This window comes from Epinephelus lanceolatus, chromosome 3, assembly GCF_041903045.1.
Source record: "Epinephelus lanceolatus isolate andai-2023 chromosome 3, ASM4190304v1, whole genome shotgun sequence".
Lineage (NCBI taxonomy): Eukaryota > Metazoa > Chordata > Actinopteri > Perciformes > Serranidae > Epinephelus > Epinephelus lanceolatus.
Window position 1 is genome coordinate 10,642,430 of NC_135736.1, and position 27,283 is coordinate 10,669,712.

A 27,283-nucleotide genomic window follows, 5' to 3' on the forward strand; every position below is an offset into this window, starting at 1 on the left:
CACTTTTTACCATCACAGGTACTTTCTTTATTATTACAAGTCAACCCACTGTATCAAAACTGCATGAGTCTCAAAACCAGCATACAGAAGCTCTCTTCTGGCTGCCCTCTCAACAATAACTACTGTATGTCACAATCAAATGCATTCAGTAATTTAACAAAAACAAATCTAAAGGCACATCTCTATTGTATTTACATTGCATACATGTTTGACATAAATCAAGTAAAAAGAGCACACAATCAATTTTAAACGTCCGGCCACAGACTAAACTAAAGCTAACCCTAAAGTACGTACAATAATACACCAGTTAGTCTTTTACAAGTCACAGTATTCAAAGCTACAACGCACAGGTGGAAATCAGTGTTTCTGTAACTTTCAGCTTTATGTTTCATCAACAGTTATCGGGTGCGTGCCACTTTGTTATGGCTCATGTGTTACAATGAAAAAGGCTTCTGGTCTTTTAAGGGACAGTATCTTTTTTCAAGCCTTTTAAAAACTAGTTTTAAGGTAGGCTCGATGACAACCTCTCAATATTTTTTTTTACTGTCGTGACTCTTGCAGTGAATTACTTGAAATATTTTGGGAAATTTGCTTTTTGCTTCCTTGCCAAGAATTAGATGAGAAGAATGATACCACATGTCTGTTTAATATGAAGCCACAGCCAGCAGCCAGTTAGCTTAGCTTAGCATAAATATTGGAAACTGAGGGAAACAGCTAGCCTGGCTAAGGTAACATAATCTGCCTACCAGCACTTCCATGGCAGCTTGGGCGTAAAAACGAAAAGTGTTGGGGACTGAGGACTGATTGTGGCTGGTTGAAGTGCCTGACAAACAAAAGGTATCAAGTGTGCAAATATTAGGCTGGCATCAATCTTCTCATCAAATTCTCTGTAAGTAAACCATATTTATTTGTGTCAAAATGGCAAAATATGCTTAGAAAATGGGAGACAAATCTGACACAACAAAAAACATTCCACTCATCACAGCACCAACTGTGCTTATCTATTCCTCAGTCAAAGGTCTCTGTTTTCCCCAAAGCATTTTAAGATGTATCTAAGGCTGAACGTGAGCCAAACTCCTCCCGCTGCTGATGGGGGATGTTCTATCTGATGGGCGGTTAGTGCTGGAGTCTGCTTTATATAGACATGCACCTGAAATACCTACCACAGAGATCAATACGCCATTGGGGAGATTAGATAGAGGCCAATACTGAGAGCCCAGTGCAGGGTCGTTTATATACAGAGTATTTGTTTGTGTGTGTGTGTGTGTGTGTGTGTCTGTGTGTGTAGAAAGGCCAGCATTTGAAAGTTAGTAAGAGTGAATGTATTGTTAGTAGTTTAGAGTGTATTTGGCTCTTGTAGTTTGTGCAGTAAAAGGAAAGAATGATCAGGGAGGTAGGGGGTTGTGTGTTTTATAGCAGTGTGCATGTGTGTGTGTGTGTGTGTGTGTTTGTGTCTGTTTGTGTGGGAGTGTGTGTGTCAGACATAGTCCAGGAAGACGTCAGCCGTGTTTTGCAGTAAAGGCTGGGTGGGGGCTGTCGTGCTGCAGACTGAGCTCAGTCTCCGCGATGGCGCCCTCTGCTGCTCTGGATGACTTGGAGCATTGCTCAGTGTCAGGTACACCTGTGGAACAACACATATTTGTGGTTTATGGAAGTTTTTATATGAGTAATTTTTCACAAAGAAACAGTCTGTCAGTATACTGGGAAATGTAACAGGCCAAATCACAATGTCATATGCACAGTTAGTCATAGACTGTATAAAGTAATGGATGTAGCCACTGTCACGTCACCCACTGGTTTGTGGGCTCTCGTTTTGAAGCCTCAAGTCTGGCATTTTGGCCGTTGCCATCTTAGATATTTAGAGCCATAAGTGACCATATTTGGATGAAAGGGGAGCGAACCCCAATGCTAGCTGTTAGCTTGGTTAGCACAGTGCATTTACAGCTATATTACATTTACTGAAAATGCTAATGATAATATTCACCAGTAGTAAACAAGTTTTTAACCGTAAAACAAAATTTACCCATCATAAATACTGAATATTTGTCTTTAAATACAACCAAATGCTGAACAAAAACTTTTTTTTAGACAACCAAAACCTTACAATTAACTTTCATTAACTGAAAACACACTGTAATAGTGACAGTTATACTCTGTCAGTTAGAATCTGCGGTTGCACCACGGTTATATTAACTGACCAACGTTGTTGCCATGGTAGCGTCTTGCCAACAGACGGCACCCACTTGTCAATCAAAGCGGCCATGCCCTGAATTACAGTATGTGTAACTTTAAGCCTTCACAAACAGGTGCGTTATATAAAAATGAAACCCATACAGTTCGAGGAACGAGGAAATTGGATATAGAGACCAAAACTGTTTTTTGTAGCAGTCTGTAGTTTCTGTTTATTTCTGCTGTAAAGGTGGGCATTTAAACATAGGGGTCTATGAAGATTGACTCACTTTTGGAGCCAGCCTCATGTGGCCATTCAAGAAACTGCTGTTTTTGGCACTTCCACGTTGGCTTCATTTTTTTTTAGTTCCACAGGATGCTGCTTGCAATAATGCATAAATTCAATGAGACTTTCTACAATTGTACTTTTTCTTTTCTTTTTTTTCCCTTTTATTAGGTATTGACAATAGCTGAGATGTTGGGAGAGATGATACTCACATTCCTGGTATTTTCAGACAGCAGCAGCTCAGTCCTCTCTACCAGTTTCCTGAAGGAAGGCCGTTTCAAAGGATCGTGGTTCCAACAAGACAACATCATGTCATACCTACAGAGGTGAGACTGAGATTAGTTTCAATGTGAAAGATAATAAAAAAAAATAATCCAGGAATTTAAAACAGAGATTATATTTTCAGAGAAGTGTGAATTTATTTATCCAGATGATGCCGTATTTTATTATCATAATAAAATGGGCAGGTTTTAATTAGAGCTAAAACAGGTGGTCAATTCATTGATCAGTTGGACTGCCAGAAAATTAATGGCCAACCACTTTAATTATTAACTAGTCATTTAATTTTTTTGAGCAAAAATACCAAATGTTCCCTGGATTCAGCTTTCCCAATGTAAGAATTTGCTGCTTTTGTCTGATTTTTATGTCCCTGTACACTGAATATTTTTGGATTTTGGACTGTTGAACAGCAGTAGAAATTTGATGATGTCTCATTGCACTCTGGAAAACTGAAAAAAAAAATGTGACAGACAAAACAATTTATTCTCCTCCGAGAACCATCACCTTATCGTGGTGGAGGAGTTTGAGTGCCCTAATGACCCTAGGAGCTGTGGTGTCGGGGGCATTTTGCCCCTGGTAGGGTTTCCCATGGCAGATTGGTTCTGGGCGAAGGGTCAGACGAAGAACGGTTCAAAAGACCCTTCATGATGGATACAAACAAGGACACGTGTACCCGGCCCGGAGGGTTACCGGGGCCCTGCCCTGGAGCCAGGCCTGGGGTTGGGGCCCGTGGGCGAGCGCCTGGTGGTCGGGCCTTCGCCCATGGGGTCCGGCCAGGCCCAGCCCGAACCGGCTACATGGCCTCGTCCCCCTGCAGGCCCACCACCCGCAGAGGGATCCAGAAGGGTTCGGTGCAATGTGGATTGGGCAGCAGACCAAGGCGGGGGGCCTTGGCGGTCCGATCCTCGGTTACAGAAGTTGGCTCTTGGGACATGGAATGTCACCTCTCTGGCGGGGAAGGAGCCGGAGCTTGTGGAAGAGGTTGACCGCTACCGGCTAGATATAGTCGGCCTCACCTCGACACATAGTTCCGGCTCTGGAACCCTAGTCCTTGAGAGGGGTTGGACTCTCTCCTTCGCTGGAGTTGCTCCGGGTGAGACGCAGAGGGCCGGGGTGGGCTTTCTGATAGCCCCCAGATCTCTGCCTGTACGTTGGGGTTTACCCCGGTAGACAAAAGGGTTGCTTCCCTGCGCCTTTGGGTCGGGGAACGGGTCCTGACTGCTGTTTGTGCTTATGCACTGAATAACAGTTCAGAGTACCCACCCTTTTTGGAGTCCCTGGGACGGGTGCTGGACAGTGCCCCAACTGGGGACTCCATTGTTCTGCTGGGGGACTTCAACGCTCACGTGGGCAATGACAGCGGGACCTGGAGGGGCGTGATTGGGAGGAACGGCCTGCCTGATCTGAACCCGAGTGGTGTTCAGTTATTGGACTTCTGTGCGGGTTACAGTTTGCCCATAACTAACACCATGTTCAAACATAAGGATGTCCATCGGTGCACGTGGCACCAGGACAGCCTAGGTCACAGGTCAATGATCGACTTTGTAGTCGTATCATTTGACCTGCGGCCATATGTTCTGGACACTCGGGTGAAGAGAGGAGCAGAGCTGTCAACTGATCACCACCTGGTGGTGAGTTGGATCAGATGGTGGGGGAAGAGTGCTGGGAGTCTGCTGGGAACGCCTGGCGGAAGAACCTGTCCAGATGATCTTCAACTCCCACCTCTGGGAGAGCTTCGACCGCGTCCCGAGGGCAGAGGGGGACATTGACTCCGAATGGGCCTTGTTCCGCTCTGCCATTGTCGAGGCGGCGGTTGCGAGCTGTGGCCACAAGGCCGCTGGGGCCAGTTGCGGCGGTAATCCCCGAACCCGCTGGTGGACACCAGAGGTGAGGGGAGCCATCAGGCTGAAGAAGGAGGCCTACAGGGCATGGTTGGTCTGTGGGTCTCCGGAAGCAGCTGACGGGTACCGGCGGGCCAAGCGGCGGCAGTCGTGGTGGCAAAAACTAGGGTGTGGGAGGAGTTCGGTGAGGCCATGGAGGAAGACTATCGATCGGCTCCAAAGAGGTTCTGGCAAACCGTCCGGCGCCTCAGGGGGGGAAGGCGGCAACTTGCTCACACTGTTTACAGTGGGGGCGGGGAGCTGCTGACGTCAACTGGGGACATTCTCGGGCGGTGGAAGGAATACTTTGAGGAGCTCCTCAATCCCACCAACACGTATTCCAGTGAGGAAACAGAGACGGGGGTCTCAGGGGCGGGTCGTCCAATTTCTGGGGCAGAAGTTGCTGAGGTAGTGAAACAACTCCGAGGCAGCGGAGCCCCGGGGGTGGATGAGATTCGTCCTGGATATCTCAAGGCTCTGGATGTTGTAGGGCTGTCCTGGCTGACACGCCTCTGCAACATTGCTTGGACATTGGGGGCAGTGCCTCTGGAGTGGCAGACCGGGGTGGTGGTCCCCATTTTCAAGAAAGGGGACCAGAGGGTGTGTTCCAACTACAGGGGGATCACACTCCTCAGCCTACCCGGTAAGGTCTACTCCAGGGTGCTGGAGAAGAGGGTCCGGTCGATAGTTGAACCTCAGATTGAGGAGGAGCAATGTGGTTTTCGTCCTGGACGTGGAACCGTGGACCAGCTCTTTACCCTTGCCAGGGTGCTGGAGGGGGCATGGGAGTTTGCCCAACCAGTCCACATGTGTTTTGTGGATTTGGAGAAGGCTTACGACCGTGTCCCCAGGGGCATCCTGTGGGGGGTGCTCCGGGAGTATGGGGTTGGTGGCCCCTTGCTAAGGGCCATCCAGTCCCTGTACCGAAGGAGCATGAGTCTGGTTCGCGTGGCTGGCAGTAAGTCGGACCTGTTCCCGGTGAGGGTTGGACTCCGCCAGGGCTGCCCTTTGTCACCGGTTCTGTTCATAACTTTTATGGACAGAATTTCTAGGCGCAGCCGAGTGGTGGAGGGTGTCAGGTTCGGTGATGGGAGGATCTCGTCCCTGCTTTTTGCGGATGACGTGGTCCTCCTAGCTCCATCGAACAGTGATCTCCAGCTCTCGCTGGGGCGGTTCGCAGCCGAGTGTGAAGCGGCTGGGATGAGAATCAGCACCTCCAAGTCTGAGGCCATGGTCCTCAGCTGGAAAAGGGTGGATTGCCCACTCCAGGTCAGGGGGGAGGTCCTTCCTCAGGTGGAGGAGTTTAAGTATCTCGGGATCTTGTTCACGAGTGAGGGTAGGATGGAGCGGGAGATTGACAGGCAGATTGGGGCGGCATCAGCAGTGATGCAGGCGCTTAACCAGTCCGTTGTGGTGAAGAGGGAGCTTAGCCAGAGAGCGAAGCTCTCAATTTACCGGTCGATCTACGTTCCAACCCTCACCTATAGTCACGAGCTCTGGGTAGTGACCGAAAGAATGAGATCGCGAGCACAAGCAGCCGAAATGAGTTTCCTCCGCAGGGTGGCTGGGCTCAGCCTTAGGGATAGGGTGAGGAGCTCACACATCCGGGAGGGACTCGGAGTAGAGCCGCTGCTCCTCCACATCAAGAGGAGCCAGTTGAGGTGGTTCGGGCATCTGGTAAGGATGCCTTCCGGACGCCTCCCCTGGGAGGAGACCTCGGGCCGCCCCAGAACATGCTGGAGGGACTACATCACCCGGCTGGCCTGGGAACACCTCGGGGTTCCTGCGGAAGAGCTGACGGAAGTGGCTGGGGAGAGGACTGTCTGGGCTTCTTTGCTGAGGCTGCTGCCCCCGCGACCCGGACCCGGATAAGCGGAGGACGACGAGTACGAAAACAATTTATTCAAAAGATAATGAGCAGATAATAAAAAATAATCATTACTTTGAAGCACTTGTCATAACGTAGTACAGACACACACTTACATCTCAATGGGAGCGTACTCGGGCCTGCTCATCCTGTGGCCATCTTGAATCATCCTATAAAATACTGAGCCCACCTGCATCCCAGGATACGGGCTGTTACCTGCAACACAGACACCATCCACACACTTTGAATAACCTTGTGTCATTCATGTAGCATTTTTGTGCAGATTCATATGACCATGCTGTTTTGTGGAGCCACATTATGTATCACAATCAGTATGATTATGTATGATTCATCCCTCTAGGTTATGCTGCTGCTTGTGAGCATCATCAGAGCCTCTAATAAGGCCCCAGTCAACATAAGTGGACTATAGTAATGGCTCAGACGCAGATGCAGCAGCACAGCTCTAACTGGAAATGTTACCCAGAGAGAAGATTTCCCATAGCAGGATGCCGTAGGACCACACGTCACTCTCAAAGGTGTAGACACAGTCGAAAATGCTCTCGGGAGACATCCACTTGACTGGCAGGCGAGCCTGCAGGAGAAGAGAGAGACGTGCTTACAAGAGCTCCTTTGTTTTTATTCTTAAAAACATTCAGTATCTTTTACCTGAAATGTTACAAATCTTCATTATGGGATGTTAAAGGGTAAAGCTGAGACAGTGAGCAGGTGTGTTTTCTGTTTATTTCTTTGTTTCATGTACAGCGTTACTTAAATAAATTCCTCTGGAGCTGAAACAGTCAATTCACTGATAGGGGGGTCGACAGAAAAATAAATGGCAGCTATTTTTGCGATAGATTAATTATACACTGTAGTTTTTTGGGTGCCAAATGTTACATTAACATCTTTGCAAGCAAGGGATCTCTGTCTGTCTGTCTGTCTGTCTGCCTGTCTGTCTGTCTGTCTGTCACATATCTCAAGAACCGTTCATCTGATCTACTTCACACTTGGAGGGTGTATCACTGAGGACCCAGAGACTTGTATTGTTGAATGCGGCACAATTGATTAACTGTATTTCACTGATGTTTCTGACCACAAGTAACGGCAACTTAGGTTTTTTTTTGTTTTGTTTTGTTAAGATGATTTTTGGGTGATTTTTGCCATTATTAATAGGATAAAAATAAACAGGAAAGGTGGAAGAAAGGGGGGAGGGGGTGACATGCAGCAAAGGGCCTCAGATTGGAACCAAACCTAGGCCGCTGCTGAGGACTCAGCCTAAATGGGGCACACACTCTACCAGGTGGGCTACAGATCGCCCCATGTTTTTCTTTGCCATATTGACTTATAAAACTAATGACATTTACATTGGCAAAAACACCTGCTAATTTAATCCACGCTCTACTTTATAATTGTGGTGGTTATGTCACATTAACCCACTAATACACCTGTTTGGTAATAAATACATCCACTTAATCCACTGTGTTTCTGACCACGAGTAGTTGCGACTTGAGAGTGTTTTGAGAGTGAAGAGAGAAAGACAGGGCATTATTTGTACAATGTACTTAAATTTAATTTAATGACTAATTATACATCATGTTTTAATTGTTAGAATTTGTGAGTAAAATCTACAACGTAACCAGTTACATGTATCTGTCAGGTTATGGTAGTAGGCTAATACACTGTTTTCCTCTAAAGTAGAAGTACATTGTAAGTAATTAGTTTACTGTTGAGTTGCATATTTTCAGTACTTTTGGGGCCTTTTTTTTGCATTATTTCTGGGTACAATGAATTATAACAGTTAGCAACACAATTCAATATTTTTGATTTCTTAACATCTTAAGTTCTCAAGAAAGCTGTCAGCAGCAGTACCACAGGCCAACAACCGGCCCATTCCATATGGGCATGTTTAGAACGGCACTGCATTTGTTACTTAAATACCAGGCACTAAATTCTGAGGATTTGCTTTTTGTCTTTAGATTCTGAAGTGTTGGCTGGACAGAACAGGCTACTGGAAAGGAAGGAAGGAAGGGTCAGCGAGAGAAAATGACAGACGACTCACATTGCCCCGGAGCACATAGCTGGCGTCAGTGGTGATGTCACGTGCCAAGCCAAAGTCGCAGATCTTCGCCACCCTGCCATGAGTCAGCAGAATGTTTCTGGCTGCAAGATCCCTGTGGATACACTAAACACACACACACACACACACACACACAGATAAGTATTGACATTGTAACCGGTTTCTGCAGTGAATGACACACAGTACACATGTACAAATGAGGCAGGGCATGTTAAACTTGTTGCAAACCTCATGAACACAAAAAGCAAATTGACAGGAATTTGCATAATACATACAGTACATGCATTAAAACCATATGTTTGGCAAATTAAAATACAAAAAAAGCAATAGTTTTTGTACCGTTTCTGGGCAATTACAGTCCAGACAATGATAAGTAAATAGTGCCTAATTTAATAAAAGCAACAAAAAGCAGTACTTAGTCAGAAAACAAGATGCTTTTATTTCAAACTTTAACCTATCTGAGTTGGAGCTTTTAAGATCAGTGTGTGTAGCACATGATCTCATGTTAAGGCAGCTTTACCATGTTTATTTCTGATTGTATGTGCAGTGTTAGCTGACAACAATGCACAGCATGTTGGCCCCGAGCCATGGCATGATTTACAAACTTGCAGAAGCACTTTTAAATCTCTTTGGTAACGACTCTATAAATAAGCGCACAGTCTGTAAAAGCCTTACATTCTTGGATGTAATGTACTCCATTCCTTTGGCCACTTGGTAGGAAAAGCTGAGGAGATCTTCGGCATCCAGAGACAGCTCCTCTATATCATCTAGATAAAGACTGGACTGTCAGACTCGTACAGAAGGCGAGGCACTCGGTATGTTGTTGATATGTATGATGGGAAATGAAGAGTGAGAGACTTTCTACCTGACTGGGAAGGCCTTTCCTTCTCAGAGGGTCGCATGGGCATATATCCTGACCCAGTCACCTCTCTGCTGCATGGTCACACACACACACACACACACACAAACACACACAAAACACACATAAGCACTAAATGTTGACAAGGTAACCGTTTTGCAAATGCAATCAGAATTTGAATAAACACACACACTGCACACACCTTGTTGCAGGCTCCGTTGGGTTCGAGACGTTGCGATAGTAACCATCACCAACTTGGGAGTTTAAGAAGGACTCTCTTTTTCTGCGCAGGAAGTTGAGGAGGTCGCCATAGCAACAGTACTCTGTGATCACCAAAATTGGGCCTGGCAGGATGCAGAGATGAAAAGAAACCTCACTCACTGCTTTTTCAAACCATATGACAGCACATCACAATGAAAAGAGACACAGAAAGCCAAAGCTCTGATAATAATGAGCCAAAGGAAGATGTTGTCAGGTTGATACTGTGGTAATTTGTTTCGGCGGACTGATTTGAGGCAGGACATGTGTTATGCATTCAGACAGGATTGAACATGTGTTTAAAAGCTGCTATCAATATTTTTGTGTGGTCACATATTGAACAACTTGTGTCAATATCTTTAAATTAGGATTTTTCATGCCAAAGTGTTTCTTTACTAATAACAAAGTCATGCATACTTGTGTTGACTCTCAATCTCAATGCTGCATTATAATCAATGTTGAAGGCTGGGCTGGTAGATAATATTGATCGACAGCATTGTAAATTTGCAACACGTCAGACTGCATCATGTTTTCATATCGGAGTCGGCTCACACTGTCCAATACCTGATTTGTAATGAGGTCAGTATTGGCTGGGCATCGCAGCAAGTCAGCACATTAAGCTCTCAATACAATATCTATTACCATAAAACAAAATCAGTCAATAAATATATAATGAACTTGCAAATGCAAGAGGGTTATACTGTCTGCAACCAACAACATCCAGACCACATATGGCCCCAAACCTCTCACATGATAATTTCCCAAGAGTGAACTGAAGCTGCTCCTCTCACCTCCGACAGTGCAGGCCCCCAGCAGGTTAACAATGTTCACGTGGTTTCCAAGGTAACTGAGAACCTTCAGCTCTGACATCAGCGCCTCCTTCTCCGTAGCATGAGCGTTGGCTAGGATGACATCATCAGGACATTTATAAACTCTGACATCGTCTCATGCTGCTGCAAAAAGCATAAGAAGACTGCGTCCGAAATCACTCCCTTTTTAATATGTAGTGTATTATATTTGCGTTTTATTCATTTGACAGGGACAGTGCATATCAGTGACATTTCTGATGATGTGCCAGACTTGGCCAGAAAGGCGAGGCAATAGTTAAAGGCTCAAACCTTAAGAATAAAAGCACTAAAAAACACAATGAAATATAAAATCATTGGAAAAATATACACACGCAGCCGCTGAAGAGAGATAAAAACAGACCAACACACATCTGTACCATCTAGCAATTAATGGATTATCGTTAAAATGGTTGGTATACCAATAAAAAAAGCCACAGACATTGCTGCATAATAATGCACTAACCCATTATTTCTATCTTTACTACGAAGAGCCCTGTCTTCTACTGCATTATCTTTGATTGATGATCACTTCTAGAGTCCATTTAGGAGAATTATCTGTAAATAAGAACAGTTGCTATATTTTTTCCCCAAAAAATGCAGAGAGGCTGGGAGACTTTATCAGCTGTGAGAGGTGTGCATGCAGCAGAGGTAAAATCTAAGGCTTTTTTTTTTTTTACAAATCACTCTCTACTGCTTGCAAAGCTTAAATGCTAAGTAAGACCCCATGGCAACTACATGTGTACTGCTTCATTTACAAAACAAGGAAGCACTGGGGGAACCTGGGATGAAGATTTCTTGTCTTTTGTTCAGTGTATTGTTAAAAACAAAGTGATGTAGGCAATAAAGAATGAGAGGTTTTGGACACAGCCACGGGTAGAGAGAGAGAGAGAGATAAAAACAGACCAGCAAACACGCTTACGTTTGAGCATCTTGACAGCGACAGTTGTAACAGTATCTGCAGAGCAGAGTCCATATGCTGTGGCCCTCACTACCTTTCCAAAAGCTCCAGAGCCCAGAGTTTTACCTGTGGAAACACACAGACACACAGAAACCTTGAGCATTGTACAATTAATTTAAAGGGACAGTTCACCCCATAATCAAAAATAGTTGTGTGTTGAGTGTTGGAGATATCAGCCATAGAGATTAGAGATGTCTGCCTTCTCTCCAGTATAATAGAACTAGATGGCACTTGACTTGTGTAGCTCCAAGAGCCAAAAAAAAAACACTCAACAGCAATGTCTCTTTCCAGAAATCATGACCAGCTTACTCAAGATAATCCACAGACCTTGCTGTGAGCAGTTGGAGGAACTATTTTCTCTTTACCAAACTACACCCGCCAGATGTATTACCATGCAGAAAGAAGCGTGCATCCACTGCTAGCTTTCCTAGCACCAATGAGCTAGCTTCCCTCTGTGCGGTAATATGGTTGGCAGGTGTAGTTAAGCTGACAGGAAATAGTTCCAACATGAAACTGCTCACAAAAAGGTCTGTGGATTATCTTGAGCAACTGGGTCATGCCTTCTGTAAAGAGACATTGCTGTTGAGTTTTTCAAAGGTTTTTTTGTGCTTTGAGCACCACAAGCTGAGTGCCATCTAGTTCCATTATATCGGAAAGAAGACAGACATCCCCATGGCTGATATCTCTTGGCAGCTTGCACCAAAACAATGTAGATTGATAAACAGTACTACAGGTAAGAGGGAAAATATGTTTTTGATTTGGAGGTGAACTGTCCCTTTAAGATTTAGAACATTTAAGAACATTTAAAAATACTCTAGGATAGTCTATATAGTACAGGACTCTAAACAGAACACAGTAACCAGCACACTTCATGCCTTTAGATATGACTTCTCACAAACACACAGCTACACAAACATGGAAGCCGTCATACCAAAGCGAAGTTTCTGTCGAGGAAACTCCCACTTGGAGTCATACGGCAGCTGGGTGGGGTCGATGTATATGTAGTTGTTGCCATAGATACTCTCAATAACCTTCCACTGGATTTGGAACTTTGGTTTCTGTTGAAGTTTGGAGAGGAAAGTGGGTATTTATACAGAGAACATGACTCTATTCAGTTTCACATTACTCCATGCACTCTAGTTGTCAGCCGGTGTCGAGACTGATGATCCCACTGTGCATTCATGGACTCGTTTTTAAGGAGTCTGACTCATCTGAGTGCAATAAGAGCAGTGTGCTGTGGGGGGCACGGTAATGGCTCGATCGGAGTGTCAAAAACGCCTTTAACTACTGTACGGCGTGTCTACACTCTGAATGGCTGATTGATTCATTTCAAATTCATTAGGACATATTCATATTGATTAAAAGGACAAACTTCCACTCTTATCTGCTGAATATGGTTACCAAATGCAGCATAAAACTAGTCTGATCTCAGACAGATGCTTCTAACTTTAACATGCCATAATCAAAATGGAAGCATGAGTCATTAGTAAATGAGAGTGGGCCATTTGCCAGAAACTATTGCAGCCATTTATTTTTCTGATATGCAAACTGCATATCAATGATGGAGAATGAACTTGATTTCACATTGAAGTCTGACAATATTTAAACTGGGTTTGAATGGGACAGATTTATGAGATTTATGACCATACTCCCAAATTAAATGCTGTTTCGTCATTGCTTTAATGGCATTGTGATGTAAGATTTATTTCCCATCTTACCTGCATGTATTTATAGAGCAGCACCACCAGAACGAGACTGAGGAAGACACCAGTGACCACCATGCCAGTTAGAAGAGGAGTGAAGAGTTTATGGGGGACGGTGCGCTCTGGGAGGAAACGTACACACCAGAGTAATGAGAAATTACATGGGGCATTGAAGTAAACACAACACACTCAAAAACACAGTCACATCCTCCCCCTGCGATGTTAAGACAGACAGCTGCTGCAGCAGTGGTGTTTGTTTGTGTGGCGAGGATTAACGAGTCTACACCATATAATCCCAGCCTGCATAGTCAGCATACACTAATCTCATTCAATCTGTACCCAGTAACAACACACCTGGCCTCCGCAGACACAGGGTCAATGGCCGGTGTGATATACATGCTTGTGTGTGTCATACCACTGATGGAGAACAGCGTGTAGGCCTCTTCCCCCTCTGTGCTCGCCACACACTCCAGGGTGTGATAGTGTGCGTGCTCCTTGCTCACGTTCAGTCGGCTCACCACCTTACTCCTACCGAAGGTGGACTCTGTCACCATGGCGACATCTGGAGTCTCCCATTGGGTGGCGTTGGGCAGGAGTGAGCACCTGTTGAAGGGTTGGGAGGGTGTTTAAGGTTAAATTTTCATCTCTTAGCTTTACATCAGAGTAAGTTTTATACTGTGGCCATTCTCAGTTTCTGTACTATTTATTTAAGCAAAAAAACAATTCATTGTGTAGCCTAGAAAGTTTCTCTAAATGTCCTCAAATGCCTCTGTTATATTGACCAACAGTCAAAATCCAACTGGCTTAATTGTCTGAATGCTAATGAGACTATGAGATGACATAAACCAACTTGTTCAGCTCCCATGAGCCTCTCCTGCTCTCAGAGGAACTGCCAGACAAAACAACAGAAGGTGTTGGAGATTATTGTGTGTAAAATGGTCTGAAAGTCACACTGCTGTTCAGTTACAGCATTTAATATGAGCAGCACAACAACCAAGGAGTCCCAAGTTTTTAATTACATATTGATAGGTGAATTTAAATGCATAAAAAAATAATTCCTTATTTCTATGTGTTATTGTTTACACTACAAAATTGATGTGAAACTGAACATAACTGGCTGTGAAATAGGAAGAATGTGAAAATGAAACCTCAGGCAAAATATATGTTTATTAACCTTGTGATGCAGTGGTTTATCATAATAACTGCTTATTATTACATCATCACTTTCCACAACTCTTCTCATTGATTTCCTTTTGCTACATTCACCAGATTGCAGGGCCGTAATCACCAATTTAACATTAAGGGGAGGACCATTTTCTTCTTCTTTCTCCTTCTGTAACCCAGCCCTCCAGGGAGGTCTGGTGGGGAACATTTTTAGACACTTCACAGTCTCAAAGTTTTGATGACTGAGTACCATTTTTGCAAGCCAGCATATGATTGAGGGCCGCACAGGAAAAGTGCACACTGACTTTTTTATGACCTTTTTATGACTTTTTCGCTTGACAAAAACTATAACAATCAACAGTGATACAGTCTACATAACACTTAAATTACATTCTAGTTTTCCACTTTTTAATACATCTGAAAGTAATGAATCAGAGAAAGAGTACAGTGTTTTACTTTGATTGTACCTACACACAGCAGTAGAGCAATGGCTGCTGGGGTACGATAACACCACTTGGACAAACTAAATGCAGAGCTGCGGTATAGTGTAATACTAGAACCAGTAGTTATAACAATGGGAATTTTTAAAATGTATTTTGACTATTACAGCTGGTGGTGTGTGGTTGTTTTTTTAGTTTTCTTTTACGTTTTATTATTGTGTAGCTAGGTCACCTTTTTACATCTCATGTGATTAAACACTGTTTCTCCGTAAATAAAGAAAATAAGGAAACAATGCTGCTGGTGGTACAGCAAGATAAAACACTAAAGATGTCAAAGCTTCACATCTAGCTCATAATAATACGGGAGCTGCATCAGTTTTATTCAGATGTAAACAACCTAATAAAGTGACATAAACACTCTTGTAATAGAGTAGAGCAAAATGTTTTCGGCTTACCTCATGTGGGGCAGCTCACAGAAGTACCAGCTTATTTTAGGGACTGGGTAACCAGAGGCAACGCACCGCACCTGTCCATCAACAGGGCCTTCCTGTGCGACGATAATCGGCTTACCTTGTAGAGAAAAAGTGGTCAGATTGATAGAAAACAGACACACATATTAAAAATAGAAAACATTTAGATGTTAAGGCACTTTAGCGCAATGTAACAACTGTGGGAGCAACTTACTGTTGACGTACACGTGGAATGAATGATTGACAGACGCGTCCTCATGACGGGCTGAGAACTTGTAGATCCCACCCTCTGAGCCGAGGACCCTCACTAGTCTGAGCTCGCTGAGGAGCCTGATAAAACAAACACATGTTTCTAATGCTGTGCCTGTACATGAATGTGCACTTGGAGTGGAATAAATACTGTAAACTGACTGTACCTGTATTTGCGGCGATAGATGGTGATAACATGCTCTGTGGTGTTGAGGAGCTGTTTGCCGTTGTAAGACCAGGACAGGGACCTGGGTGCAGGATAGGCATCCAATTCTACTTTGAGGCTCAGGCTCTCCCCCTCTTTAACATCAGCCTGGACTGGACCTGGGCTTCCTAACATGGTGATGAATCCCTGATCTAGAGGACATCAGAAATATACACATTTAAAGGGTCAGTTCACTTTAACATCAAAAATACATATTTTTCCTCTTACCTGTGGTTCTATTTACAAATCTAGGTTGTTTTAGTGTGAGTTGCAGAGAGTTGGAGATATTGGCCATAGAGATGTCTGCCTTCTCTCCAGGATAATGGCACTCAGCTTGTGGTGCTTAGAACACCAAAAAATACATTTGAAAAACTCAACAGCAATGTATCTTTCTGGAAATCATGACCAGCTTACTCAAGATAATCCACAGGCCGTGTTGTGAGCAGTTTCATGTTGGAACTATTTCCTTTCTAACAAAATACACTCGGCAACTGTATCACTGTGCACTTACTCATGGACGAAAGGCTCATGTTCGTGACAGTACAAGATTTAAACATTAGTTGTGTTTTCCTTGGCTGAGCTGCAACGTTAGCTAGCTCAGTGGTGCTAGGTGAGCTATCAGTAGACGCACGCTTCCTTCTGCGCAGTGATAAAGATGGCAGGTGTAGTTTGGTAGAAAGAAAATAGTTCCGACATGAAACTGCTCACAACAAGGTCTGTGGATTATTACAGTAACCAGGTCAGGATTTCTGGAAAGAGACATTGCTGTTGTGTTTTTCAAATGTATTTTTTGTCACTTTAAGCACCACAAGCCAAGTGCCATCTAGTTCCATTATATTGAGAGAAGGCAGACATCCCTACGGCTGATATCTCCAACACTCTGTAACTCACACCGAAACAATCCAAAAAAAAACAGGACATAAAAAAGCCTGCAAATCACAAGTTATTACCCAAGATACACGTTTTACTGTTATTCATTCAGGGAAGTATCACCTGGAGCCAGGCTTTTTGTTTTGTTTTTGTTTTTTGTTGGTGTGCCCTCTTTACACTGTAAACGCAATTACACACATTCACACTTTGAAGTCACCCAGTTCAACCACAGTCCGATCTGTCATCCACCTGGAGGCTCTGGTTGGGTGTTAAGGGTCTTGCTGGAGGGTGCTTTCTCCACCCAGGATCTTCGCCAGTATGTAACAAGTCTATTTGTTAACACTCAAATGAGCCAAAATCATGTCATGTGTTTTCACACTTCTGAAAACAGTCCACCACGTTGTGGACAGAGTGCTCACTCCTTGCTGTTGAAGAGAGTTTGTAATCACTCTAAATATCTGAGTTTTCAGTTGTGTGAATAGAACAATCACACAGGCATGACTAGAAGAAATCCTTTGGGCTAATATGGCAAATCATTGCTGTTTTTACAGAACACTTTTTTGCTGCACCTTTCTTGTGTCTTGCCTTATTCATGTCTAGACTAATTTCAGACATCCTCATAATAATTAGGTGCTTTGAATAATGATTTTTTTCCCTGAGGCGTCTAAATACTAATTTGCATACTATGCAAATAAGAGATCATAAGTTCTGAAAAAATGTAGTTTTGGGTGTGAACACTGGTGTCAGTGGTGAAGTGTTAGTTGAGTGTTGTTATTTTTTTCTGTTCTGACCAACAGTGAAAATTCCTGTGAATACTGTGAAGAAGGGGTGGTGGTGGTGTTTTAGAGGAGCCCAGACATTGTTGGTGAGATCTGTTGTGTGTGTGTGGCTGTACTGACTGCCTGTAGGCAGTAGGCACCCATACATGCATTTAAAACAAATTAACCATCTTGAACGCTCACCTCGGACATCCAGCTGCAGCGCTGTGGCACTGGTGCCTCTCTCGTTGTGGGCGTGGCAGCGGTAAGTGCCGGAGTCTGATTGGTTGACAGCTGTGATCAAGAGTGAGGTGGCACGCTGGTAACCGCGGGAACCGGACAGGATGTGTGACGTGTGGGATTCGTCAGGATGCTGCAGGGCATCAGGGGGAAAGGTGAGCAGTGTACTATCAGCAGGTCTCACAGATCCACTGTCTTCAACACGTCATGCTTCAGTTTTTCAAGTGAGCGTATACTCTCCTCACAGTTGTGTTTTTAATATTAAACAGCTGACTTAACACTCAAAAAATCCAGGGCTGTAGCCAAGATTTCAAAAATACTCTGGCTACCAACCAAACACATGCATATTTAAAGAAAACTCAATTTTTCACATATTATGTATTCAATTAACTGTTCAATTATATTTTCTGAAAAGTATATTTCCTAAAATGATGTGTCTGGTATACTATCATTTGCCTGAAAACTGTGATTTTTTAAAATATTTAGTGTGAGAAGTATCAGAATCAGTCTTACAAAACCCAACATGTGTGATAAGCCTACGTTTGTACAAAGTTAAATGCTTTTTGTGTCATGAAACCCCCCAAATTCCCAAAAATATTACTACTGCCTCATTTCTATACAGTTTTGTTTTGTGAATTTCCATATAGTCTACATATTCTCTTCCAAGGATGCGTATGATATTTTACAAAATTTTACAACGGTTAGTATGAGAATAAATTCGTAAGTTATCAGTCAATTTAAAGTGGTGTAGGTTAGGTTTAGAAAAACAACAACATGGTGACGGCATACCTTAATATAACGTCACTCAAGTTCACTTGATTTCACACAGTTCTAAACACTGGTCTACTGAGGGAAAAGTTCTGTGTTCTGTGGCCCATCGACCACCCCGACCTACATGAATTACTGGCTTATGATTACGTGGGTTACATAGATATGCATTACTTTGTGTAGGTACTGTAAAACTTTAATAATAGCTCAGGCTATTATTTCCTTAAATCACTGAAATCAAGAGGCCTATATGTCCCTATGTCCTGTTCTATGTATGGCTTGTCCAATGTGCAATATCTTTTTTGTTCGTGCAGAAGTGTTGTTTTGTATGCACTCTGGGCTAGTCACTCTGGTTCTGAGTGATGTCTAACCAGCATGCTGCGTGGAGGGTTGGCTTGCTTATGTCTTAACTACGTATTGTCTTGCATACATGTTTTTAACTGCTTTCTTGCGTGCATGTTTATTTGCTTGCTGTGAAGTTCGTTTTGTCCCTTGTGTTCTGTATTAATTGTAAGGCTGTCTTATGTTGTCTTGCTGTCAATTGTATGTTAATTTTAGCAATGTCATTATTACTTGTTGTTCACACACTAATCAATTTTAATTAGTTGTAGTTTATTGATCGGTGCTTTAAGATAAGACTGATGTTTGTTCCCTCAACATAGTTCTACTTTGTTTTATTTCAGGAAGCCTTTGTAACACCTGGCCAGGGACAACAGATGAAAAATAGCCTTTGGCTAAATCTGGCATATTTACAGAAATGTCTATTAATATGCTCTGACCCTTCAAATAAACAAATAAATAAAAATAAAATAAAAAATATATTTGGGACTGTTGTTCAGCAAAGATCAGGAAATACACTCACAGTGTTTATTTAAACCAGTATAAATATAACTTGTTTAAAAAGTAGGTTTCAGATAACATATCAATTATGAATCATTAATTTGAATAACTTACAGGGTAATCGAGGAATGGACACATACGTAATCTGAGGTAGCCAACAACCCAGTTTTATACATCCTAAGAACTTCCTTTAAAAAAAAATATGATTTGCTTGGCAACCAGACCAGGCATCTAATTGAGACAGGCCTTTATTTTCCAAAATGTGTGGCCACACTGGGCTAGTCAAACGGACTGGGCGTTTAATTGGGACGAGGCTTTTAATTTAAGTTTTACGATTAACGTACAAACTGTGCATGAGATCAGCCTGGTATAGTACACAGAGGACGCCTCTAGTGTTCAACACAGAAAGGTTCATTTTGAGTATTTTTTGCTATTCAGGCTTCTGGAAAATGCACATGTAGCAGCACAAAGACAAAAACAAGACCAAATAAGTGAGGAGGTTTTGCCTGTCAAGTGTGCAGCCAGTGTCATGAAATATTTTCTTGAAAGGCGTATGATCCTATCCTATCTGCATGCACTCTATGTGTTACACAGCTGGCATTCTACAAATGTTAGCTTACTAAACATGCCGTCAAACTCTTCACTACAAAAGAATATAGAGCTGTTCTACATTCATCAATCTGTTGCTAATTTTGTTTTTATGCTACTTCCTGTGGCACAGTGCATAAGGTCCAAAATCTGCCACAAAAGTGAAACTTTTTCAAAGTACTCGATGCAAATTCCAGACTTAAGTTTGCGATCTTGCTGTTTCCTGGATTGGTAAGGACACATGTCCTTTAAAGAAAGCCAGTCAGCCTTATAGAAACAGAAAATTTCCCATCCTGACAGTCAGACACCCAGACATAGAGACGGAGGAAAAGCCAGTCAATCCTCTGATCAATCTCACCACTGCTGAAGGGAAATCCCACTTGATACTGAAGTCCGGGTTGACGTTGGCGGAGCTACAGGTAATCTCAAACTGCTCGCCTTTCCTCAGGATAACAGTGTCTTTCTGGGAGAGTGTGATCACAGGAGGCACCTTTGGCACTGGATCAAGAAAAGCAACATTGTCATAACTGATTTTATCAGTTACCTCATTTCACTATTGGTTGTTATTTACCAGTCGGATGTGATCCTATCTATATTCTATCACAAAAGACCCTTAAGGGTGTGTGACTCCTGTTTGCTCAGTGGCAGGAAATGCATTGGTGGACAAACACACACTAATGACAATGTACACAAGTCCAGTATTTGCAGACACTTGCATATGCAGACATTTGTGCGTATTTAAACCGGATGATTAATTTCCGATATGAAACGCCTGCAGACGTCACTCCAGTAGCCTCTGTTTGACGAAGACTGCGGTAATTCTATTTACCCCAAACACAGCCTTCATGCACCGTTACAAAGCTTTGTTCAGTGTGGAACTCTAATCTCTCTGCTCCTCCCTCCCTCACATCTCTTCTCTCACTCCCTCTCTCCATCAGTCAAAAGGACACTACGCCCCGGCTCCTCCCTGCTTGTCTCTGTTTGGACTTCTTTCCACTGCAGACCAGACTGAAAATGCTGATGCAGTGCAGGGACAAAGAAACATGATCAGTTTCCACTGACATTCACCTAAAAATGCTTTTACTGTACATTTCCTATTAATATAGCTCATAAAAAAACTATGAGCTAAACCGCGTTTGCCAAAACACATCTGCAGTGTGGATTGTTGTGACGAACACTGATCTCTGCCAGGATGCATTAAGGTCTCTTACGATGATTTGTAGCCATGCTAGCAGCTTTGCTGATCTGTTGGGCCATAGCTTTGGTCCAGACTGAAATATCACAACAACTATTGGATGAATTACATTACATTATTGGTCCCCAGAGGATGAATCCTACAGACTTTGGTGATCAATTTCAATTTTGTCAATGCTTTCTTTAATAACCGAACATGATTCCATGATGACTAAACATGTTTACCTATAGGGATGTCATTTATCTATCGATCACAAGTCCGATGTCCATTACAAGGTTAACTTAATATATTATTTTCCATTTCTTGACTCACATGATGATATGTCTTCTGATAATACAGGAGGATATTCTATTAATCAATTTTCTTCACATTGCCCAGCCCTGGCTTTGTTGTCTTAAACAAGCATCTGTAAGGTTGTTGGCAGTGTCAACTGTGTTTACTTCACTGTTTGCTTTAACACAAGTATTGGGACATTTGCATTATGGTTACCCAAGGCATTAGCAAAGGCAAATGCTTTGGCTTTGGCTTTAACTTGCACCAGAGGTGGCACCAACTCATTGTCTTGCAAGTCACAAGCAAGTCTTAAATCTTTGCAGTCCCAAATCCTCAACTTTGAGTTTCGAGTCATAATCAAGTCATAATGCACTCTTCACCAAATGTACTGTCATTTTAACAACAGAATAATAATGGACTAAATTTACAGAAATCATAAATGCTTTTTAGAACTTCTTTTTATTTGTTAAAACAAGTTTGTGAAAAAGTTACTTGGCTGTTAAGCTAACGTTAGCTAATCATTAGCTTACTGTTAATATTGTCCTCGACATACAGCTCTTTGTGCTACTTCAAATGTCAGGCAAAGCTGGTAGTTGTTGCGTCTCTGTCTGTAATTTTTGACCCACATGCTTTGCATACTGCATTTTGTTTTTTTGTTGACCACCACATAGTTTTTGTATGCCAAATTTTTGTGGCTCAGTAACATAAAGTTAGTTCTTCCTCCTGCAACTTGATCAGATGCTGTCAGATTGGTTCAAACAAAGTGGATCTGGGGGATTCAGTGTTTACTTGCTGGGAATGAATAGCACTAACATTAGGGGATTTGCAAAATGAAGAGAAGTTAATTTGATAAATTCAATAGAAATAAATTAAAATTCATGGTACACTTTGGTCTTGGATTAGATTTTGTAATATTACGCTTAAAGTCTAAGTTGAGTTGCAAATCTTTTGAGACTCAAGTTGAGTCTAAAGTCATCAAATTTGCTCGTTTGTTTGACTCGAGTCCAAGTCATTAGACTCAATTCCACAAGGGTACAAGAAGAATAACTTGCTTATCCCTTTTATAAGCTGTTGACTTTATTCTGACTTTTTAGATCTGCCCTAAAATACTTTCTGTAAGACAGCAGTCTCCCCTTACTTCTTTCCTGTCAGCAGCTGCACATACAGCATTTACTTCCTCCGTCATTTTACCCTTTTAGCTTAATTATCACCCAAATGACAAATCTAGTGAAGCTATGCATCATGGAGAACCATTAAACACAGTATGAAACCCTTTTACAAACATGAATTATAGTCTTTGGAAACAAAGTATACTGCCCATCATATCTCTCTCAACTTACCAAGTCGTACATCCACAGTGTATTGGCTGGAGGTGACTTTGACTCCACCGAGCTGTCCCACACATACAAAACAGCCCTCATATTCTTTTCTCACATTGCTGATGATGACGCCTCGCTGGAGGTTGCTGCGGTAACTCATACCAGAGGGCAAAGGTTGTCCATCGCAGGTCTCCAAGGCCAGGAGGGTGACCTCGGGGTCGGTCACAAGACAGGGAATGGTGCAGTTCTCACCTGCACGCACCAGGATGACATTCACCATGGTGCGCTGGAAGGCATTCTGGGGGTCTGAGGAGATGAAAGGGAGATTTAGATTGATATATGTTACTAGCACAACATACATGTGTAATCACACGCCTGTTTCCCACCACCTCAAACACCTACCTTTCACATAGACATAGATGGAGCTGTGTTCTAGTGTGCTGTTGTTGACACACACGTAACGACCCATGTGGTAGGCCTGTGCCGCTGACACCTTGACGTACACCACTCCCCCATCCTCCACCTCTCCCTCCAGCCTGCGACCCCTCTCCCTCTGCCACCTCAACCTGGAAGGGGCGCCAGATGTCGTGGCATTGTCATGGCAACGCAGCTCCAGCTTGCCCCTCTTGGGGACGACTATATGAGGCCCGCTGGGTAAGATGACAGGCTGGCACCAAACTGGAACAGAGCATATATAGTATGGTTGACGTATGGTGGCTCTGGATGTTGCATTTGAAGGCTGGGTAAAGATCCAGCAAAAAAAGGAAAATAAACTGCTGCTTTCAGTAATACTGACGTTGATGAATCACCAGCTCTTGGAAGAAGAAGAGATGGAAATCGATGAAAAGAGCAAAAAGCAGAGTAGCAAGGCTGCAGCTAAAGATTGCTTTCATTTCTGACTAGTATTCAGATTATTTTGTTGATTAATCCATTAATTTTCTAGCCTATAAAACGCCAGAACGTTCCCACCACAATTTCCTAAAGCCAAAGATGTGCCTAATGTGATGGTTAAATGGGATGTTATGATTGGCACGGAGCCCCTTAAGACAAAGTGCTATCAAACCACTATTGCTCAATTGAACAATCAATACTTATGAGCAGTCTACCCGCTGAGTAATCATGCATTAAGGGCCCCTAAATCCACTCCCTTAAGATGAGTAAACTAAACAAACATTTTCGTCTCAGTGTAACCCCCACCAGCTACCCCCTCCAACTTTGCCTTCTGTTTTTTTTTTTTGTTTTTTTTTTTGCAGATTTTCACATGATATGCGCCATTTCAAGAACAGGATTTTCATGTGACTGTTGTGCCTTCAGGGCTAAGAAAGCAAGAAGGGCAAGCATGGATACAAATGGGCTCCTCTTCTTAATGAAAAAAGAAATAAATGTGCTTTTGCAGGATGTGTCTTCTGGCTGGTATATCTGTAAGAATTTGTGCTCTGCGGTTGTGTAAACAAAAGGTTTCCAACTAAACCTGAGGCTGTTCCATGACTAAACACAAAGCTATCATCACAGCAGTCAGAGCGGTTAAATGTCAAGGTGCTGCTGGGTGTGTTTGTGTTAGAAAGATGTGTGTTTCTGGCGTTTTTCTTTGTTTCTTCTGCTGCCGTGCAAAGGCGCACAACCTAATCCCTTTTATTTCGGTGGGATAAATAATTAATCGTCCCCAAACACACACACACACACACACACCTGTTGCCTGCCGATAGAGGCAGCCCATGGGCATCTCCCACGTACCTCGACACACGTATGCAAATAAGGTGACCTGCAGACATGAGCTGACAGGTTGATCACACTGCACCGTTAAACGCCAGTTGTTGGTGTGTGTGTGTGTGTGTGTGTGTGTGTGTGTGTGTGTGTGTGTGTGAACCACGTTTCCAATATCAATGTGGAGACAGTATGCGCTCTTCAGCATCGGGATCGTAAGAGAAGACGCACTAAGCACGCGTAATGATGCATGCACCTTTTTTTTTTGGCTGTCCACACCTGAATTAATGTAATCAGTGGCGAAAAGACCTTAAATAGTGCCAATAAAAAACTAGTTGCGATAATTTGGAGACAGAATTACACTAAAGTGATGTGAAAAGACAGTTTATAATACATTAAAGTAAAAGAATATAGAAATATAGTCTATATTTTGTGATATTTACGCACAAAGTACAATGCGATCACTATAAACTCATCACAAAAGGCAAACACTCATGTCCCCTGGAGTATTATTGCATTGAAATATATTTTGTGAGGTAAAAAGATAATTTAAGGTCACTATAAAGTCCTTGTCGAGAACACAGACACGCTATGAGTCACCAAAGCAACATTTAAGCAACGTTTCAATGGTTTTCCTACCTGTTAGTGGCAGCAAAATAAGATGTGAGGCAAAGACAACCCAGTGGCATCTCATGATTAGGCGGGTTTTGAAGCCTTTTTACTCTACTCCATGCGTTTCAAGTGCGGGTATAACCATCCTGAGCTCAAAGAAAAACACCGGATCCCATCCACACCAACCCAGAGCAGGTCCCTGCACTGTACTGGGCGCACAAACACAATGCTCCCGCAGGCTGCGACTCCCCCTGATGGATTTTACTGGAGCTTAAAGACACAGTGCAGCGCCTCTCCTCCCTGCTCTGGATCCCTGCCACTCCTTTCTGCCCCGCATTGGCTGGACGCCGGCCAAGGTGATGAGTCGGTTATTACCGGGAAAAAAAAGACACGCGGATCTTCCCAAGCCAGCCTCACCTTTCTTACACAGTCACTGCGAGACAAAAATAATGTCAAGAAACTGTCCAATAATGGAAGTGCTGGCTGATATACAAATACAAAGCAGTCTTTTCAATAAGATGACTGTAAATGTTTATCTCAGTATCATTCTGGTGACAGCCTCTTCTCACACTTCTTCCTCTTGGTCAGCTGTGAGGATGATGATGACAGCTCTCTCACTTGGCAGGAGTTTCCCCACAGAAACCGATTCACAATCAGTTTGTGATGCGCTTCACAGTCTCACGTTTCCCAGCTCTAATCAGCATGATCATAAAGTGGTCTCTCTTTTCCCAGATCTAATCAACTTTATGTTCAACAAGGAGTCAATTAAACGCTGGTAATGTGGTGGTGTGCAGGAACAAGCATTTTCAAGCCTTAACAGGACTTACCCCCCAAGAACAATTATATTAAATGTGTGGTATCAGCAAGGGCCTAGGTTTTATTTCAGTATTAGGGGTGGGGGGGGGGCACATATGAAATGGGGTTTGGGTGTGCTTTGCCAGATAAGTTTGAGTGTCAAACACTTAATTTTTTCCATTCAGATGGTTTTTCTGCACCAGTTTGTGCTTTTCTGCATCAATTTATGGGGTTAATGTCTTTAATTTTGTCAGATTAAAACTCCTCTGCTACTTTCAAGCTTTTACTCATGTTCTAAATATACACCTATGAGTGTCAGTGGCAACCTCAGAGGCTGAAAAATGAAGCCAATACCAAAGTGCCAAAAGCTGCAGTTCCTTGAATGGCCACTTGAGGCTGGCTCCAGAAGCCAGTCAGTCCCAATCAACCCCGATGTTACACTGCCCAACTTAACTGTAGAAACAAACATGTTTACAGCCTGGTACAAAAAAAAAGGTTTTGGTCTCTATAGTTTCAACATTCATGACAACTGTATGGGGGTAATTTTTTGATAACTCACATGTTTACATTTTATTAAGGGTTAAAGTTGCGCATGATTAAGGATGGGCTGCTTTGCGTGACAGGCTGTCTGCCGTTAGTGTCCTCCCAGACCCTTCACTGCTCTGCAGATCCAGCGTCTCATCCAAATACAGTTACTTCTGGCTTCAAAATACCAAGATGGCGGTGGTCAAAATGCTGAACTTGAGGCTTGAGGCCCATCTGAAGGGTCACAGTCCAAAAATGGGTCGCAGGTCCATTCTGAGTGGACTGCAAGTGCCTTGCAAATATGTCAAGGTTGTAAAAAACACACTTTATTTTTAAGTACATTGAATCTTTAGCCCAGAGCTTTTATTTTAAAGTGCCATTTCCTGCTGTAGAGTGAATGACTGACCAACAGACAACTATTTAACAGAGACAGCAGTCTAGCTTGATGTCATGGCCAACAACAAGTATGTGTATTAAACTGTGTGGACCTTGAACTAATGACTAAGGAGAAATCTGGACACCGTAGCTTGACCAGTTGGAAACCATTGGTCTATGGTAATAATAAAGACTTGATTTTCAAAGACTGAAAAATAGGTAGATAAAAACACAAACACTGACTGATTTTAATCAAGATCAAACTAGTCAGACAACTCTTGACCAACATTATTCCCCGAATGTTTTTGCCTTTATAGCCCCTCCAAATCCTTGTTTTTAAATAGCTCTAAACAAATGTATTGCTATAACTCCCAAATATATGAAATGTAAATGAATGTAAATGAAACAGAGTCTTAAAATCCAGGAAATCCTGCTCACTGTTGCTCACCTGTACTCTCTTTATTTGGTCACTTTGGTCACACCCGAATAACCTGTCAGAGAGCCTTCTGGGCAAACATGCCTCTACCATGTCATTGTCTAATTGTGCTTTACTGGTGCATATTACCAACCAAATTTTAGTTAAAGTAATTGCCAAAAAAACCTGGGGTCTTTTGGGGTCCCCAAGGTGGCTGCTTTGCCCTATTTGGTTATAAATCTCTAGTAGGCAGGTTTCTCATTCCGTCTTTGTCATAATCTCAAAAAGCAGCCTCAC

At 42.9% G+C, this 27,283-nt stretch overlaps 1 protein-coding gene across 2 annotated transcripts; it reads right to left on the bottom strand.

Annotated features, from left to right (window-relative positions):
* On the bottom strand, positions 1-25,105 carry kitb (KIT proto-oncogene, receptor tyrosine kinase b). Of its 2 annotated transcripts, none has more exons than XM_033622990.2 (21): positions 24,904-25,105; positions 22,963-23,238; positions 22,582-22,866; positions 20,132-20,271; positions 17,542-17,710; positions 15,672-15,861; positions 15,470-15,585; positions 15,241-15,355; positions 13,597-13,784; positions 13,197-13,303; positions 12,410-12,536; positions 11,440-11,544; positions 10,464-10,574; positions 9,617-9,758; positions 9,421-9,485; positions 9,231-9,322; positions 8,538-8,660; positions 6,962-7,073; positions 6,598-6,697; positions 2,668-2,773; positions 1-1,621 (listed from the first exon to the last, which is right to left on the bottom strand). In XM_033622990.2, the coding sequence occupies exons 1-21, from the start codon at positions 24,956-24,958 to the stop codon at positions 1,478-1,480; spliced, it is 2,868 nt and encodes a 955-aa protein (XP_033478881.2). In that variant the 5' UTR covers positions 24,959-25,105; the 3' UTR covers positions 1-1,477. The 2 variants fall into 2 exon arrangements, with proteins under 2 accessions (XP_033478881.2, XP_033478879.2); XM_033622988.2 differs by having other exon boundaries at positions 9,421-9,488.
* Between the last annotated feature and the right edge of the window lie 2,178 nt (positions 25,106-27,283).